Source organism: Strix aluco, chromosome 17, assembly GCF_031877795.1.
Source record: "Strix aluco isolate bStrAlu1 chromosome 17, bStrAlu1.hap1, whole genome shotgun sequence".
NCBI classification, from domain to species: Eukaryota; Metazoa; Chordata; class Aves; order Strigiformes; family Strigidae; genus Strix; species Strix aluco.
Genome location: NC_133947.1, coordinates 2,372,122 through 2,390,915, shown reverse-complemented (window position 1 = coordinate 2,390,915; position 18,794 = coordinate 2,372,122). Strand labels below are relative to the sequence as shown.

At 49.2% G+C, this 18,794-nt stretch overlaps 1 protein-coding gene across 7 annotated transcripts in view; it reads right to left on the bottom strand.

Moving 5' to 3' along the window:
- Positions 1-18,794, bottom strand: part of MYT1 (myelin transcription factor 1) — a 64,767-nt gene that overhangs the window by 25,589 nt on the left and 20,384 nt on the right. For 4 of the 7 annotated variants that reach the window (XM_074843128.1, XM_074843131.1, XM_074843129.1 and 1 more), the window contains exons 3-9: positions 10,861-10,915; positions 8,944-8,974; positions 5,547-5,609; positions 4,514-4,761; positions 2,862-3,728; positions 2,095-2,229; positions 591-729 (exon numbers count right to left, since the gene is read on the bottom strand). In XM_074843128.1, the coding sequence (XP_074699229.1) occupies positions 591-729; positions 2,095-2,229; positions 2,862-3,728; positions 4,514-4,761; positions 5,547-5,609; positions 8,944-8,974; positions 10,861-10,915 (1,538 nt within the window). The remainder of the gene's footprint in view (positions 1-590; positions 730-2,094; positions 2,230-2,861; positions 3,729-4,513; positions 4,762-5,546; positions 5,610-8,943; positions 8,975-10,860; positions 10,916-18,794) is intronic. The other 3 variants (XM_074843130.1, XM_074843132.1, XM_074843135.1) reach the window with 1 other exon arrangement.

Below are 18,794 nucleotides of genomic sequence, written 5' to 3'. Positions count from 1 at the left end.
GCATCCCTGTAGCACAAGCTACTCTGGCTTTTTGGAAGGTTTCTAGCTTTTAAGTGCACCATCCCCTCCGCTTGCAGCCTTTCCATTTGTAAAAGCGCTCGAGTTTAACCGAAGCCAGAGAACGGGGTATAACTACAGGTCCCAGAACGCAGCCCTGTCCTCTCCTGACCACATCTGGGCTGAGATCCTACACCAAGAGGACCTAAATTCCCAGCTCATCAATAATTTCAGCTTAAATATTGTGGAAATTCCTAGAAATCCTGCTAAGTGCCACACTGCCAAACACAAACATCACCCTCCAGTCAGCCTCACCGGGCACCCTCTGCTTCTCTAGTGCCAAACATCTCTTCTGTGACCACCCACCTGCATCTACCCCTCTGCAGTCCCACCTGAGAGCCTGGAAGCATTTCTCCACTCTACTGCCCAGCCAGAAATCACTGCCCTGTCTGGCTTTCCCATACTATTCTTTGTCTCAGGGTCACCCATCTTAGTTGCACCATCTCTCAGTGCAAGAGTAAAGGCTTTTGGGGATGGTTGACCTGCTGCCATCCTTGCCCTGGCCGTTATGGAGAAGAAGTTGAAGCTGGTACCTCCTGTGCGTGTTGCGGTTGCTGTTGACGTGACCCTGTCCTGTGCAGCCTGGCGTGGGGCATTTCAACACGTTCTCGTGCATGGCCAAGACTTTGGAGCAAGAAGGGGAAGGGGAGAGGGGAAGGGAAGCAAAAACAACTTGATAAAAAATCAGAGGAAAAAGAAAAAAAAAAAGATAAAATCATCAAGTCTTGTACGCTGGTTTCCTAGAAATCAGGGAACGTGAAATGCTGTAATTAGAATTCGTCTGCATAGAGAAAAAAAGATTTATAAGGCAGCAGTGCTCAGGTCAGCACTAGATTAGCATCTCTGCACACAGCTTGGGCTTTCTCCTCGTTTGCTGATTACAATCCAGTTTCCCCCATCCAGCCCCTCCCTCCCACCACCCTTTTGGAGCCAGGTCTCCCAATTTCAGGTAGTTTTAAGTGATTGAAGTTGTATCTCTGCTTTTATCCTTAGGACCAGTCTGTTTGATTTTTTTAAAATTTTAATCTTCAGGATTATTGCTTCCTGCAGCGCTGACCTTAAAAGTAAAGAAAATAATTTGATTTGCAAGCTTTTCTAAAGCACACAGCCTTAGTTATTTATTAATATTTTTTTCTTGCATTCAAGCTTGTGTGAAGATAGCTGTACTTTCTCCTTGTTTCCTGCAGTTCTGTGTTTATGGCAGGTCTGCAACCTTTGAAATTACTGATAAGGAAGGGCTCCTTTTTTTTTTTTTTTTGTCTATTATGCCATTATCATAAACATACAACATTGATTTTTATGTATACGTACAGGGAAAGCTATTTAGGATGCTGGCAGAGAGGTAAAAATAAAACATCTCTCTATGCATATATATATAAAAAAAATTTGTTATGATGATGATAAATATTTTCTGTGGAATAGATGTATCTTGGTATAACACCTTGTGAATTTTACAGCGATGAGAGCATAGAAGGAGACTCAGCTATTCTGCACATCCTGAATGACTCCTCTCCTTTGCTGTACAGCAACACCTTCAGCACATCTGGACAGCAAGAAAGAACAGTTTCCCCTTCTTCCCAACACGATATCCCAAATAGGAAAAAATATGCGACATTCAGTGTAAAGATGGGAACTGCTTTACACACCTCTGGAAGTGGGCAGTCATTTTTAAAGCACCTCTTTGATTTTCACAGAAGGGACCTCATTCTCCACAGGATGGTGCTAAAAATCTTTAAGAAGGGTAGGACTTCTTAGTAATCTCCATAACGTTTCCCACGAAGAGCAGTAACACTTCAGTGGATAGACGCATCCCAGAACAATTTGGAAAAACACCATCCCATGCCAGAAACTCTGTCAGACCCCAAGGATTAACATCAGGCCTGTGCTAGGGACTCAGTCATAAAATACACATCATTTGGGAGTATTTGAGTGCCCATTGGCCTTGAGACAGCTCTACCCATCAGGTGTGAAATTCCCCCTAGGAAATAAGGCTTCAGACTAATTTAAGTGACCCTTGTTATCCCACCATGTACTCACTCTCGGGAGGGATCCTGTCTTTGTGCGGACAACCAGAGAGGCTGCGATGGTGAGGGTAGAGTCCCGTGACGTGGCCAGTCCCATCACAGCCAGGAGTCGGACATTTGATTTCTCGCTTCTCGGGTCTTGAGGGATCTAAGGATTGTGGGGAAAGGGCGGTGGGACGCAGATTAGCAGATTTAGAGGGAGAGAGGTGGAAAGGAGGGAAAAAATTGCCACGGATGCTTCCCACTGCTTCTCCAGTCAAACGGTGACAAACCTTTGGATCTGGAGGTTTTTTTCCTGAAGGTGAAATTGTAACACTGAAAGTTTCAAAATTAAAATCAGCAAAGCAATTTGAGTAACTAACCCAGCTAGGAGCATGGAGCCACTCACACTGACCGAGCAGGCAGCCCAGCTCAGCGCTGGGGGGACTCTGCAGCCCCTGCGAAGTCCCTCGTGTTGCTGTGGCCAAACTCCTACCACTACTTTAAAGCCCACTTAAATTTTAAACCAGCCCCACTGCTCAGGCTGAGATTTTCAAGGCCAGCAGGCAATTTAGCCAGGCAATTCCCCTGCTGAGATGTAGAGGACACTATCATTTTGTGCATTCACTGTTGACATGTAGGATGTCCCCATCCCTCGGGGCATTGAGGATTTGTGGCTAAATTCCCTCTGTGGGCTGTGAAACCCCACAGCAGCCCAGTTTTCATGGGGTGCTGAGCAGACAAGCTCAGCTCTTTCACTCTGGATGGGAAGGAAGGAGACACGAAAGCTTGTCCCCATACCTTTGCCGTAGTAGCTCTTTCGGATGCTGTCCAGCGGTTTGCTCTGTTTCTCATCCACCTGGAAGTGCTTTACGTGCTCTCCTGGCAGCCGGCTGGGCTCCCGCACAATTTTCACCTGCTCGGCTTTCAGCGCAATGGCTTGTTCCAGCAGCCCCAGGTTCCCCCTCGTCATCATGTCATACATCTCTGACTCGTCGGTCACCGCCGATTTCTGGGAGCGGGCGTCGTCGTCTTTGTCGTCATCTGACCGGACCTCCACGATGACCGAGTACTCGGGCTTCGGGCTGAACTGCCCTTCACAGTGGCTTTTCTGGGTGTCCTGAGAAGTATGAGGAGCTTCTTCGCAGATCACTTCAGGAGCCATCTCCTCCTCCTCTTCATCCTCCTCTTCTTCTTCCTCTTCCTCCTCCTCTTCCTCCTCCTCCTCCTCATCATCATCTTCATCCTCCTCCTCATCCTCCTCATCCTCTTCTTCTGCTTCAGCCTTCTGCAGTTTGCAGGATTCCTCACAGTTTGCATCGTCCCGGTGCTCCGGACACAACTCGCTGCTGCGTTCGCTGGTGACCTCGATGACCTCCTCCGCATCCTCCGTCTGGATGATGATCTCCTTGTCGCACTCCTCCTCCACTAACTCCTCTCCTGCATCCTCATGGACCAAGTGCACAACGTTGGATGGCGGCTTGGAGACCTGCAGCTCAGCTTCAGGCAGTTGCCCTTCGATGGCGAGGGTTTCCTCCGCTATTTGGCCTAGGTTTAGGAGAGAGTTGGCGATTATTTCTTGATAGCTGCTATAATTGGCCTTGCTGGGCCCAGACGTACTTGTTGCTGGGTTTTGTCCGTAATGAGTTGATTTTGATGGGCTTCTCTCTGAGGTTGGGGGGAAAGAAAGAAAAGGGGAGAAAGAAAAAAAAAAAGAGAGAAGGAAAAGAAAAAAGAGGAGGAAAAGAAAAAAAGAAAGAAAAAAGGACAACAAGAAAAAAAGAAAGAAGGAAAAGAAAGTAATTATGTAAGCTCGTAAACATCTCTTTATCTTACTTAAGCTTAATTGAAACCAGAGCCTGGCTGTTATACCCCTGGAGCAGCCTAATTTATTGCATTTGGGAATGGCAGGTAGAAAGGGGATTTCCATGTGGAAGCTTTCGTGGGGCTCAGATGCGCGCAGCTTCCCAGCCCCCTGCCGTCAGCAGCCATCTGGCCCCCTCACTCCCAGTCAGTGCTCCCCAAGCCAGGGGCTCCAAAACGGGGAGCTTGTTTGCCTGGCACTCCTGCTCTGGGATGGCAGCCGGATCCAGCCGGGACATGGCTCCCGCGCCAGGGAAGCCAGCCGAGCCCCTCGAGGCACCGATGCGGGACCCCGGCTGCCTTCCCCACCGCCATCTGAGCCAGGCAGTGAGCTCCTCTGTGCTCTCCATGGGTCCTTCCCCAGGGAGCATCCCTGATGGAAAAGCTCTCATTTTTAAGACACCGGAGACAATCTGTGCATATCCCCTCTCAGCTTAACAAGAGCTTTGCCGTTGTGCTTCCACCAAACACAATAATTGAAGGACCCGTCCTGTACATAATTCAGAGGAGCTATAACTCCTGGTTATTAACACTCCCTGCCCTTTTTTCATCTGCAGAACACAGCTCTACAATCAATAATGATAAAGCACCTTCTGCCGGCTCAGGGCTGCGGGTCTCCTCCTGCTCCACCGCCTCCGCCTCATCCTCCTCCAGCGTCCCCTCCGACTCATCGGAGCCAGACTCCTCCTTCACCTCGGCCTCCTCGCTGCCGTCGCTGTCGACGTTGTAGCCTTCATCCAAGGCCAGCTTGAGCGGATGGGATTTTCTCTTCGACACCAGATGTTCAGCCTCCGCATCCTGAAGTTTCCTCTTCTTTGCTAGAGGGCAGCTTTGTAAACTGCAGATGGGATCAAGGAGCAGAGAGGAGGCATTGCTGAGTGAGAAAGGCACGGCTACAACATTGAACCAGTTAGGCAAAGGCAAGTGGGACAAATACACAAGTACTAGAAAAAGATGTCATCCAGAAGCCCAGATTTTTAGCTAGTTTAACCCTTCATGGCCGGAAGATCTGCTCTCAGACTTTGACTTTGTGCAACTATGTCAACTTTTCTCAGAAGCCAGGGCAAGGATGCTGGGCTCACTCCAGCAGTCTGGCCCATGGGCAGTTGTTGTCCATGGAACAGCAGGATCCACAGCTCCCAGCACCACTGTTGATGATGGCCACCAGTGCCACCATGAAACCAGGCAGGGAATGAAGAACCAGGCCCTGGGGCATGTCCACCAACTGCTCAGGTTTCACCATTACGAGGTGATGAAAACCATCAGTCCAGGCTGGTGTGGCCTCCAAGGCAGCCAGCACACTCTCCTTTCCCCTCCCTGTCCATAGAGGCACTGAGCAGACCAAAATCTCTGCCTGCTGACAGCCCCCACCAACCTCAGGCACCTGAGCCAGGTACTGTGCCATGGTTCAGGGTCTGGGGGAAGGCTACTGTCAGCCTGGTGAAGCAAATCCCCCACGATCCCTCATGGACAGATGGAGAGACAGAAAGAGGCTTGTTGGCAGGCAGATTTGGGGCAGGTGAGTTGGGTTGCTCCTCTGAACCAGCCTCTCTCCAGTGAACATCTGCCTTTGGGTTTCTTGCTCGCATTTTTCCATCCCCACCACCTCCAACCCAGCCTCACCTTCTGTGTCTTGCATACTTTCCACGGATGTGTCCTGAGCCGTTACAGCCTGGGGTTGGACAGCTTGAGAGGGAAACAAGCAACCGTCAACAACAGCAATAGGACTCGGAGAATTCATTTTTAATTAAAAGTGTATAAACTATGGTCAGTTAAACAGGTCCTGTGCACAAGGAACAAAATAAACGCAAAAGGGAAGATAATTTCCCTCAAATGGTTCAGCTTGTCCCTTTGAATTCCAAGTGAGGAGGGCAGGAGAGCAGCCTTGCAGTTTGCTAAAAATTAATGAAATGACTCACCCCATTTAATTAGATGAACGGTTCATTATAGTTTTATGATTATGTTTAATTAAAGATTTGCATGTGTAAGAGCAAGCTTCTAAAAAGCAGGCAACTACTGCACGCTGCCTCCCCACTGCTACTCTTCAGTTCTCTTTTTCGCTGGCACAGGAGGAAAACATGGGCTTTTCACTTATTTGATGGCTTATCAGGGAACTGGGGGTTCCTTGTCCTAAGAAATGGGTGGCTTTTTGGAAGGAGCAGGCTGGGAGTGGATTGAGGAGGTTTGAGCCAGAGCATGTTGGGTGGAGATCAGCAGGACAAAATTCCTCACAAGCACCTCAGAGCCTCACTTTTGGGGGAACAGGTGGGATTTAGGTGACCAGATCTCCCAAATCCCTGCATTTGTTCCTGCTGCTCTGCAGTAGAGGATGAGTTAAAGACTTCCAGGGAGCTCTGGGCAGCTCTTGCAGCCGCTGCTGCCTTTGCCATGGGCTGCAGCGATGCAGCCTGCTTGCTGCATCCCCCAGCATGGGGCTGCACGCCTCCCCTGCGGGGGTAATTAGTCCCAGCTCCAGGAGCTATAAGGGCTCCAGATAAGAAGCATTAAAGCAAACATTTTCTGGCAAAACCAGATTATGGCATTGATTATAGGATACCCAAGTGACTTGCCTGACGCCTGAGGAATTCTGGAGTCGTGTAGGATTAATAACCTCATTTAGCACCGCATCACCCTCGGCCTGGGAAGTTGGAAGCGCTAATGAAATCTCTTGATGACAGTGCAAAGGGAGAAGGTATCACCAGCCCAGAGGGGATCTGGCCAGCCTGTTATTCTTGGAGTAAAAGACATGGGACAACATTAAATAGTACCAAGTGCCAAGTCAGGCTTTAGGGACTCAGAATTTCTGCTCTCAGCAGAGAGCTCAGCCCTTGCAGAAAGCTCAGGATAAGGAGGATCCGAGTGCACTAATGGATGCAGTAGCTCTGGGTGCACCGGCGGGTTATTAATGGCTCAACTCCCCAGAACACCGTGCACAAGTCAGATCGCTGTGTTCAAAGAATATAATTCAACCCAAAACCGGGACAGAAAAGGGCTGCTGAACTGTCAGGAGAGTAGGAATCCTTCCTTCAGGGAGACTTGCTTTAGCTTAGCAAAGCTAATGCTAACAGAGTAAATGATGGCAATGTGTCCGTTAAGGGCACACGGCTTTCTAGAGGAGGCGTGGGTATAAGCTGCACCTCCTGGCCCCCCCAAGACAAAGTCCCCCCTTCCTGCTGTCTCCTTTGCTCACCGCCTGGTTTCAACCTGACACACTGAGCATCCTCCAACACCATCGCCTGGTGGGGGGGGGTGTCCCAGCTTTTTCAGTACACACAGCCCGAGCCCCACCACACCTGGGGTCTTGCCTGCCAGGGGGGCGTCACTTCCCGAGCAAAACGCTCGAGGACATGTATAAAAAGATCTCGTTCCGCTGACATGTAATTGGAGGAGCGAGCTCCCCCCTTCGCTGCTCCCTCTGCTGATGATCTGAAAGTCTATTTAATTTTAATTGCCCTCAGTCATGACTGAGGCTGCTCTGTCCTGAGCAGTCCCAGACACACTTTAAGTGACTGCATGCTGAGAGACAGAGCAGTGTTTATGATACCAGTGGCTTGCCTGAAAAAGGCCTTATTCAGTGGGAAACAAGAGCTGCTCTGATGAAGATGTACAAGCTTTTATAAGCTTTCCTGAATCGATTAAAATGGATTCCCCCCACCCCACCCCATTTTTGATGTGGTGAAATGAAGCCTGCGTTAAAAAGTAAATAGGAAAGAGCCAAGTGGTTCAGCATTGAGGTTTTCCGAAGCAGGTGGTGATTTGGGATGTCTCTGGCTTCAGTGTGTCGATTTAATCCCTTTAAAAAGCACCAGCACTGAGGTGATGCTCAGCCTGCTCTGGGCTGGGCTTTCCCATCCCTGCTTTCCTCCGGGGAGGTTTCACGTATTTTGGCAGGAATCCCAAAAGGGGAAAGGGGCTTTGAGGTCTCTTAAAGCTGCTCTCCTTCCCTGCAAGAGCCACCACACCGACCTGCTCTCCCCCTCTCCTCAACCTTCATAAGCTTGACAAAAGGGCCTCTTATTGTTATGCAGACGATGCCCTGCTTCCAATTAGTCGATTAATCGTCCAGTTATTCAGGCAATTAGGTGACAGCTGCAGAGATGGCTTTGTGGAGCACTCTGTCCTGCCCCTTATATATGTCACCTGCTCCAATTACCACCTCCACTCAAGTGTTCAGCAATAAAAGTTGGAGAAGTGGCATGCCTGCCGCTCGCTCCTCCCGTCTCTCCAGAGTAATAGGAGAGCGGAGGAGCAGAAATGCTCTGAAATTGGGCTGGTTAAGGTCCAATTACTCTTTGACACACACGGCTTCCTGACGGAGGCTGTGAGGAAAGGCAGCCCCTGCTATTAGCGCCTGTCCAGGTTAAAGACTCCTACCTCTTGCGTAAGCCCTTGTGCGAGGTTTAAAGGGAGCTTAGAGATGGGGGAGGCTGTTATTTATAATGAGGAGCTCTGTAGGGCTGCAGAGGCTCGCTCCGGCTCTTTTGGCTGCTGCTGTTCACATGCCAGTGCTGTTAAATGAGTGACAACAGGACCTCGGTGACTCAACAGGGGACATAGGGCCAACGCAGGAACACCTGGCACGAGAAGTGATGTGACACAACATTGTTTTGGGGCAACAAGCAGATGTAAAATATACAGAAAAGAAACTCTGGTTAGTAGGATGTTGTCCCTAATGATCCTGCAACACAAAATGTGGGCATTGGGTTTTGATGGGGTTTAGATCTGGGGTGGGACAGAGGATTGCTGGAGGGTCTTCGTTCTAACGTGATCCATCCAGAGCTCGTGTTTTCATCCCTTTAACTCCTATGGCTCCTCTAATGTGTGTTGTTAAGTGGTGCCCTGAGGACTCGGACACAGCGAGGTGCCCACCAATAGAAGCCCCGCAGCACGACCTCCACCCCATTAGTCCCACGGGTTCGCAGGTTCCCAAGCCTGGAAGGAGCTGTGGGGCTTTGCCCAAGCCAATCCCAGCACAGGGCCTCCCCTCCCTCCCACCGCCGAGGAGAAGCAGGGTCCTTACCTCACCTCCTGGCCGATGAGCTCCGTGGGCACTGAGTGAAGGGGCAGGATGCAGCAATGGAAACAAACACAAGGTCAAAAACACAACAGGGGTGCCCAGCCCCTCCCAAGACATCCCCCTTCTCTGGGGGATCCTCTCCTGCCTGCAGCTGGGTTTCTATTGCCTCTTCAGGCATCCCATTTGGGAAAGACAGGGCAAGTCTATCCTGCCATCATTCATTTCAAGCCAGCCTCTAGTAAATCATAATCCTGCCTTGTAAATCCTCAGGCCTGTGCTTAATTTCAAGCACGTGAGTGCGTGCCTGCAGCATCAGGGACTACCCCTCTCTCTAAATACATGAGGACTTTAAAGTCAGTGAAGCTGTACTGATATACATACATATGACTCAAACCCTTTCAAGTAAAGACCAAGTTTTCTCACACTCTCTTCTCTATGTTTGCCTTTAAAATATGCTTCTCAGCTACTTTTTACACTGTTCACTACTGTTTTGCTGCAATGGCCACATTTACCTCCTACATATCAATGGGCACAAGCATATTTTTCTCCTCCCCTTGTCACACCGGACTGATGTGGGAGCCCCTGCCCATGCTCAGACACATGGTAGGGGATGTGCTACTTGGCTTTTAGGGTAAACAATCGTTTTTAGGGGTTTTAGGGGTTATTCCTCACTTGTGAATAAGAGGACTTCTCGCTGCTTACAATAACAACATACAACATCACATCACTGCTGAAACCTTACATCCAGCCAGGAATCCAGATAATCAGGAGGAAAAAAACCCACAACACAAGTCTAAATTTGCCCAGGCTAAAAACCATAACACGTTTGCTCAATTTGTCTGAGCTAATTGGGTTTCCTGGGATCCAGCTCCCGGTGGGATGACTCACAAGCTACAACAAACTGGAGGCAGTGGCAAGTCCCAGGGTGTGCGCAATAAATTACCTTTTCACATCAAGAAACCCAGATTCAACTGTGGGGAAGGCAGGGTGTGAGAAAATAAATAGAATCAGGGCGCTGTCATGAGCAACCTGAGCAAGCACCTTTATGTACAGGCAACAAAGCAATGAAACCCAAATATCTGAGCTCAATTCAGCACAATTGGCAGCATCTGGGTTGTGTTTTGGTTTTAAAAAGATGCAGATGCTGAAAAGAGTAAGAAGGAAGGTGGGTCAGGACAAAGGAAAGTGGTCCAGCATGGTGGTGTGGGGGGAGCTACAGAACACACTTTTTCAGCCAGCCCCATTTGTTCCTCAATTCCAGCCACTTCTGCAATTCATCGAATCCACAGCCACAAAAGGGATCCAAAACGGAGAGGCCAGTCTGCAACCATCACACGTGGCTATGGGAGCACCCGAGGTGACACCCCGTGCTCTGTATCAGAGCACCTCACCTCCTCCCAGAGAGAAAGCACCCAAAGAAAGACCTGCACATTTTTTTTTTTTAAGTTGGAAAACAAATAGCAATCAAGCTTTGCATTAATGAGTCGTTTGTCCTCATGTCCCTGCCAGGGGACAGCCCCGTTTGCTTCTCCAGCCTGCACTACTTCTGCCAGGCACTCTCAGATGTGCAACTTCAAAGCCACTGGCAGAGTGTGCATGATGAAAGCCCAGGGAGCTGATCTGAAGCTCCAGTGATTGCGATCCCCCTAAAGCAAAGCATGCAAGGGGCTTTTATAAATTTTGTTTTCTTCCCCTGGATGTAGGGAATGAGGGTTAAATATTATGAGGACCGGTAAAGGTTTATGGTTGGGAGTTTTCCAGGTTCATGGACAAATTTCAGTGGGGTTGGAGGTGGGGAGCAGTGAGCGTAACTTAAAGAGTTAAGCCTGGGCCTGAAAAATCAAAGCCTATTTGGAACAAGCAAAGTGCAGGGAGCTCAGGTCTATACATCCCTGCGCTGCAGGATAACCAGCTGCTCACCTCTGATAGACTTCGATCGCGTGCGTGCTCTCTTATCGTCATTTTCTAAACTCATCTGGAATGGAAAGAAAAGATAATTGTTGAAAGATAACAAGAAAATTATTGTTAAATGACAATCTCACATGTGGCTGTTGCTCTGTGTAAATACGCGGGTGGCAGGGAAAGCTTTCCCGCGTTTTTGAGACAGAGGTTTCTTGCATTGATTTTACTGTTCAACCCACAGTGCCCAAATTTAGCGACCTTAAATTAATTTCCACATCCTGGGACACAACAAGGACTCTCTGCTGGTCAGTACTGCAGAGGGACAAACCCCCAGGTGTGATGGCCCGTGATGGAAAACAGCTGCATCTGAGATATCGGTTGTTAAGGGCAGAACTGATTTCTCTGGATTTACACCACGGAAGTGCTGTGAGCACCCAGGTGAGTAGCGAGAATGTATTCAGAAATCTCTGAATATGCAGCCAAGCTGATCTCATGCCCGGGAAGGGCAACTTTTTGTGTAGTGCCCTAAAGAGCAACCTCTCCTCTCCGCTTAAATTTGAGACAAAGAGGGTTGCATCTAAATAGCAATGTGGACATCAAACAGGAGGGTCTGTGGGGAATACGGGCATGAATAAGTAACATCAGGGACTTCAAAGTGCTTAATATTAATTAAACATCACAACACGCTACAAGGTAGCGGAAGGCTGAAGTGCAGCCACCTCTGGAGTGCAGCGCGGGCTCCGTGCCCCGGCGTCCGGGGGAGCTTTGAAATTGGGCTGTGCCTGGAGGCGGGAGCAGGGGACCTCCACGGCGGGGCAAAAACGCAGAGCCAGAGAAATAGAAGTGGGATTTCGTTAAAGTTGTCAACAAAGTTGATGAAGTGGTCAAAGGGGTGGTTTTACGTCTCGCCCTTGACACAGCAGCTCTCTCTGCAGCGAATGCCAAGGGGTACGCAGGATCGGGGTGCAAGAGGGAGGAGGACCATAGCCTGGTAGGTTGGGGACAAGACTGGGTTTTATTGTGGTGTTACCATCTGGGACATTTCCTCCTGGGATAATGAGAGAGAGAGAGGAAAGGCGGCGGGAAGGACCATTTCCAAGTGGGATTTGACATAATAAAAACAAATTCTCTTTGAAGCATCCTCTAGAAGTCCCAGTTGGAGAGAGATGTAACCAGCTCCGGTGCCATCCCAAAATGAAGGGGCTCCACAGCTAACCCTCTGGCACCCCCAAAAGAAAGGGGCACACAAGCAGCTGCTCCCCCAGTCAAGGAGCAGGAAGGGACACACATGCAGAGCACGTGCTGGCCATGGGGACGATGCACACGTGATATGTGCCACCTCATCCCCGTGTGCATCTCTAAACTCTTTTTGGATGGCTACTGCTCGCAGTCCCCAGCAGAAGGGGCAAGGGGTCATCACCCATCACCCTGGAAGGATGCACTGCTTGGTCTGGGCCTCTCTTGTCCCCCCTGAGGCTTGGGAGTGGCGAGGAGGGATGGAGGGTATTGGGCAGGCAGGGAAAGGGGATGGAGGTTCCCAGCCGATGGGGCACCACAACTGAAAACACCTCAAAGAGGCAGGATGAAATTTCCCCGAGTGCCTCGCTCCCTCCCACTGCCACTCTCCAGAAATGCAGCGCTAACACACAATGATTTATGTGATTTGTTCGATGGGGAGATTGGAGATGGGGCGGGGGGAAGGGGAAAAAAAAAAAAATCAAAACCTGGAGCAATTTATGCATCCTGTCAGCATTCAGCTTGTGGCACCGCGGTGTTGTGCTCCACGTTTATTACAATCTTCCCAATAACACAGCAGACAATTACTATAATTTCTATTTTTAAAGCCCCGGTTCCCTGCGGACCAATGGCTCACGTTTAAAGTGTGGAGAGGAGCAGGTGTCAAAGGGACTTCATTACATTTATGAGCCTTTCAACGTCGGCGTGCGCTGAGCGAGCTGGCTAATGCCGCCGCTGCACGCCGACAATACGACTAATACATTTGATTGCTGGGAGCCTGCCTCCAACCAAAGTGAATTTCAGAGAGGGTTTTTTTTCTTTCTTTTTTTTTTTTTTTTTTTTTTGGACAGTTTTCCCAGGGAATTGGCACGTGTTGGGCTGGTGCCTTGGCAATACGGGTTTCCTGCAGATAAATTATTCAAAGCAGCAGAGGAGGGCAAGCGGGAAGAGTAACGGGCACTGCCTGCAATGTGCCAGCTCTGGCCATGAAAGAAGAGGGGCTGGGACCCTGCAGGGACAGTGGAGGAAAAGCAGAGCAAAACTTCCGTTTTCTTAAACCTGCCCTTCAACAACAAGCTGCTTGTGTATAAATGGGGGGAGATCCAATTTCCGGTCACAGTTGTCTTCAAAAAAATTAGGTACCACATCTGAGCTAACATCCAGGCTCCTCACTACACCCTGGCACCTCATAAAGCAACTCCTCCCATTGCCTTCGACACCTCTTTGAAGCCCCAGGAAGACGGGAGCACACTCAGTCACCACGTGGGCAGAAGGGACAGAACCCACCCGAGGCAGGGATGGACCCAGCCTTGCCGAGGACCAAAGGATGGAAAAGCCAAATAGGCTGCCTTGCCTGGCCTACTGTACAAAGCAGCCTTTTTTAAAAACAAAACAAAACAAAACAACTAAATTATTGAGGTTTTTCCCCATAGGGAAGACCCCATTACTTGGTTAGAGAACTTGACACAGCCCCACCGCTGTGTATGTACAAGGTTTTGCTTACAGCACCGGAGGGATGGGGTGGGCTCTGCACACCCAGACTGTTTTCTACCATCAGGCTCCTTTTCTCAGCTTAAATCAACAACAGTATCATCCTCAAAAATCGTCATTTCCTACCAAAGTGCAGAAAAACCAGGAAAAAAGATCTATTTCTGAGCTCAGCCCCTACTCCTCCCAGGCAACTTAAATTAACTGACATGACCATTACTGCACTTCTGGAGCCTCTGTGGTTATCGGGCTCAGATGCATGAAGGTTACATGAAACCACTGTCCTTTATTGTTCTCCTCCTCAGCAAGAAGCCCTCTAGACAGATCGTTTTAACGCGAAATTTCAGGTCACATAGTGCATGTTTGCAGTCTTGGAGACTGACGGGGTATTTTCATTTGTTCTCTCTCTTTCTCACATAATAGCCAGGATGAGAAGCTATCTAGATTTCACTCTTATTATTTTAACTCTGAATGGAAAACAAAGCAATCTGAAAGGAAACCTGCAAATAAATTATTGCCACCAGATGCCAGCCTCAGAGCATGTTAGTCCAGCTGGAAAAGACAGAGGTTTATTCCACTCCTCCTCACCTTATCACTGGACTATCTCTCACATTAAACCAAAATAAGCATCTAGCAGGTTTCCTAACCCAACGCCAGGAGACAACACTGGGAGAGACCCGGTGCTGGGCCTCAGGTTACTCACGTCAGGATTCAGCTCCGTGCTCTGCCACTGGCAGTCAGTGTAACCTTGGGAACATCACTTCATCTCTGGGTGCCCCTTTTTTAGATCTTCTCTCTAAAGGTGCTTTGGTGCAGGGGCTGTTTCTTACCACGCGTTTGCCCCCCACTAAGGAGCTTCCTGACACGACCATAATCCAAGCTGTACTGATGATGTCCTGACGCTGCAAATCTAAATCAATGAGGTTCAGACAGATAAACTTGAAAGACAGTTTAACCCACCTACAATGTGAATTTTAACAGCCTACTTCTACACTAACAGCCTTGCTCTGCTGCCAGGACTACAGCATGAGAACAGCTGCACAGATCTGAACTTTAATTTTATGGAGTACCTACAGGGTTGATATTTTCTTCTTGTTTCTTATCTTAATAGACATTTCTTTTCTGATGGAAGACCTAGGTGCTAACATAAAACCGCCGGAGCCTCCCATGTGCTGATGCCCAGGTGTGCCTGGGCTTCGACAGCTCTATGCAAATATGCCATTAAGGGCCATGCTGAAATTCCCCACGGTCAGCGGTAATACTTTATATGTATTCAAGAGCACCATGGAGCTCAGAGAAAATAAACATGCTGAAAAAGCCTTCAGCTGGACAAAGGGAGGTGAGGATTCAGCGGGAATATTTATTTAACTCTGAAAGCAGCAGAGCTTCCATCAGTGCTTATTTGTGGATAGAGCAAAATGCCATTTGCAAGAAGCGGTGTCTGAGCTTTAGAAGGACAGACAGAGGCTCTATTTTTAGTTAAAAAATAACAGAAAAAAACAAAACCTAAATTTGCCTAGCAGCAGGTAAGGCAGGAGGAGGAAAATGCCAGAAGAAATCACATTTTTCCAACAGAATTGTTGAAAAGTGGTGTTCTGCTTGGTCCTTCCCCTGTTCCAGGTCCAAAGAGCCCCTTTTTTAGCTCCTCGAGGGAAAAGGCAGCGCTGACCACCCTGGCGAGGCAGGGCCCCACCACCCCTCGCTCTACCCTGGCCACGCAGAGTCAGGGGATGGTCCAGCTCCCACAGCCCCATTTCAGGGCTGGGCTCAAAGCCAGGACGAGGGAAGGGAAGGGAGAAGGATGCTGTGTGGGAAACCTCCACCATCACCAACCTTGTCCCAGCAAAATCCTTCAAGCTCTCACCAGGGCAGGTTGATTTTCTGGTTAATTTGCACTGTTGTCAGCTGCTCCTTTCCTACCCAAGGATCACATCATCAGCACGAGACAATGAAGGGAGCAAACCCTGAGGTCCAGCTGGATGTAACTATGGCGTAAATCACAGCCAGGCAGCAAAACTCCCCCTCAGCACCCACCAGCCGGCGAGGATGGGTTTGAATGGCCTGTCCTGATTTCCCCTCCCTCTGCTTTTTTTTTTTTTGGATGTTTTTTTCCCACCCCATGAGGAATCCCCCCTTGGCTGCTGCAGGCTGAACACAGGTGAAGAGACCTGGATCTGGGTCTCCAAATCTTTCTCTCTGTAAAGTGCCACAGCATCATTGGTCATTGCAGGGAATGAAGGGGGCTTTGTCCCACTGGACTTTCTCTAGCTGATAAGTGTTTTAAAAAAAATAAAATGAGGGGTGATGAAGGAAGAAATACCCTTGATCAAGAGTCTGCCTCTACTTTTAAAAAAAGGCTCAATAGTAGCTCCCAGCTGCTATTTTATAACCACACTCTGAGGTTAGGTTTTATTTCCACCCCCCCCCTTCTTCCTTTAGGGTCTTCCTTGCTGCTTGATTTAAATCCTCCTGACATTCCACCTATTGTGAGTCCCATCCTCAGCTGAATAAACTACCGTCTGCCTTTTGCTCTCTGACTGCTTCCAGCGAAGGACACCCTGTGCGGTGTTCTCGGGCTTGGAGTCGGGGGGAGGATTTTGCCTTGATGTCTTTAGATGCAAAACCACAGCTTGTACCCACCTCAAATTAAAAATTACAGCTGTGTCACAAACATCCTCCTGAAGCTGTGCTGTCAGTTCGCATTTGCAGAAAGGGTCCAACCCCCAGCCCAAAAAAGCCCAATGCTGCCAGTGAAACGCTTACCGAGCGCTAATGCTCTGTAGCCGTAGCAGAGGCATCCTCCGCACAAGTGAAGTGGACCAGAAAAGATGCTCCCAAGCATCACATTTGACACAGCCGCAGCTGTACCGCGTGCCTCCGCAGCGCTGACACTCAAGCATTAGGCTGGGGTGATTTCATATGCAGTAGTTTAAGTTGACATATACTTTCCTCTTGACTGTTTGAAAGTGCTACAACACGCAATCCAAACGCCATTTCACGTGCCGAGAGACCTAAGTGGCTCTGTACGTGCAAACAGCTCTTACGCCAGAAGAGGTGGGGAGGAGAGGGAAAAAAAAAAAAAAAAAATCGTAGTTCTTCAACCTCATTGTTTTCAAGCTCAGTAATAAGCTGCCTTTTTCATAAGATTATCCTTGAGCGGCACAATGCGAGGCGATTGCTGAAGCGAGCTACGTGCACATCTCCGTAAAGGATTGCAGCAGCCAGTGCTCGTGGCAGGGGATGGGCTCTGGTGGCCCCATCAACATCAGCCCTGCCTGTCCTAAGAGCAGCCAGCCTTCAGCACCAGCCTGCCCGCTGTTCATTACCCCCAGCTAGCTCACCAGGGCACGGCAGAATAGGGATTTGGGAGAGAAAGATCCATTTCTCCACCAGCCACCGTGGTCCGTGCCGAGCGCAAGCAGGAGCGTCCGTGTGGACGGTCTCCGCTGGCTCCGTGCAGAGAGCACCTCTCCCTAGCGCTCCTCAGAGATCTCATTTCAGACCTGTCATGGGAAATTTTATCCTGTGCCTGGACTTCCTTAGAGGCGAAAATAAATAAGTAAATGTGCCCTGCATCCCATTGTCCTTCACCGTTGCGAATCCTGTGGATTACGAGCTGTAACTGGCATGAAAAACTACATTTAAATGCAATATGTATTTATGAGCACACATGCGAGTTCAAGCGTGCGCACATGGTGGGGATCCCAAGGTTAGAGAGGGATTGAGACCCCTCCCCTGCCGTGAGGTAAGAGGGCTGCACACACACACAGAGTCTCCAGGCCTAAACTATCCTAAATTCTACCTGGATTTTAGGAAAACATAGCAGAAAATAAATATGCTACTGCACTGATAGGCAGAAAAATATTTTTTAAATTTGCCTGAATGGATTTAGTTACACATGGGGAAAACTCCTCCTAGAGAGCCAGCAACAGCCTTAGCAAAGCCAGGTGCTTCCTTCTCCCTTCCCATTCAAGTTTAATTTGGCTTTTATAACAAAGGGCCAGAATTCCTCTGCTGCTCACTGACACACCTCAGGCCAACAGACTCAGTCCTGCAGCCTGAGACGTGCAGGATCAGGCCCTTGCGTACCCTCGACGTGCCATGGGGTGACTCTTCACAGACCTGGCTTTGCAGGACCAGCACTACCACCTCCAAAAGCTGCAGCTCCCCAAACCCTGCTCCCACTTCAGATGCCCCCTCCCCACCTCCTCCTTTTGCCCCCAGACCAACCACTCTGTTAAGACACAGATAAGCAGAGCTGGGGCTTGCAAGAATCAGTAAATATTAGCAATGTGCTCGGCAGAGGCAGAGCACTAGATGAGCACCAGGTACTAGGAATATTACCTTTTGTAATCATTGCTTTATTAACATACAACAATCTTATTAAATCTAATCTAAGTGCTTATTTGGCAGGTTCAATAGAAAAGCCTTAATTGAGCTCGTTTTAAATATAGCAACAACTGCTTACTCTGCTTTCTAAGAAGGTGTGAGCTTTCCTGGCGACACCTGCTTGCAGCTGACAGCTTGTTAGCAAAGACGGATGTTTTTTAAGGGTGGGTTTTTGCTGATCTGGGGTTTTCCCAGGGCTCGGTTTATTTGGGGATACAGGAAGAGTCAGTAACATCAGTCACCCAAGGAGGGCTTCCTCCACCACCCAGGTGGGTCCATCCGCCCATCCGAGATGCTGCCTCACAACCAAGAGGCCAAAACGGGACAGGAAGTGCCATTTGCGTAATGAGCAGCCCAGTTCTATGCTTAATTAAAGTTTCCTCATCTGCTGGCAGTGAATCTGCCAGGAGGTTTGACAGCCTTGGCTGGACCTCTTTCATCAGCCACAGCTGCAGCAGTAAATGAGTGGCTCTGTTGAGCCCCCAGAAGCTGCTCGGGGTCCCGCTGGGGATGAATGCCTCGCTTGTCTTCTCCAAAGGCACCACAGCTTCACCTGGCGTGCGAGGGGCTTCTTCCGACCAGCCGGCGCCTTGGAGAAAGGGCCTATTTTAAGAGGGCTGGGACTGACCTAAATATCCAGATCTGAGCCATCCTTGAAGGATGGGACCGGAGAGGAAGGCAAGGATTTAAATATCTGGACTCAAAGCCAAATCTTGACAGCTGGAAGCCCTCTCTGCCCGGATTCACCAGGCAGGAGGTTTGGCTGTAGCAAGGAGACAGAGACTTCCAAGTCCTGCCCATCACTTTGGGTACCGGAAAGGCTCCATCTCCCCAGGACC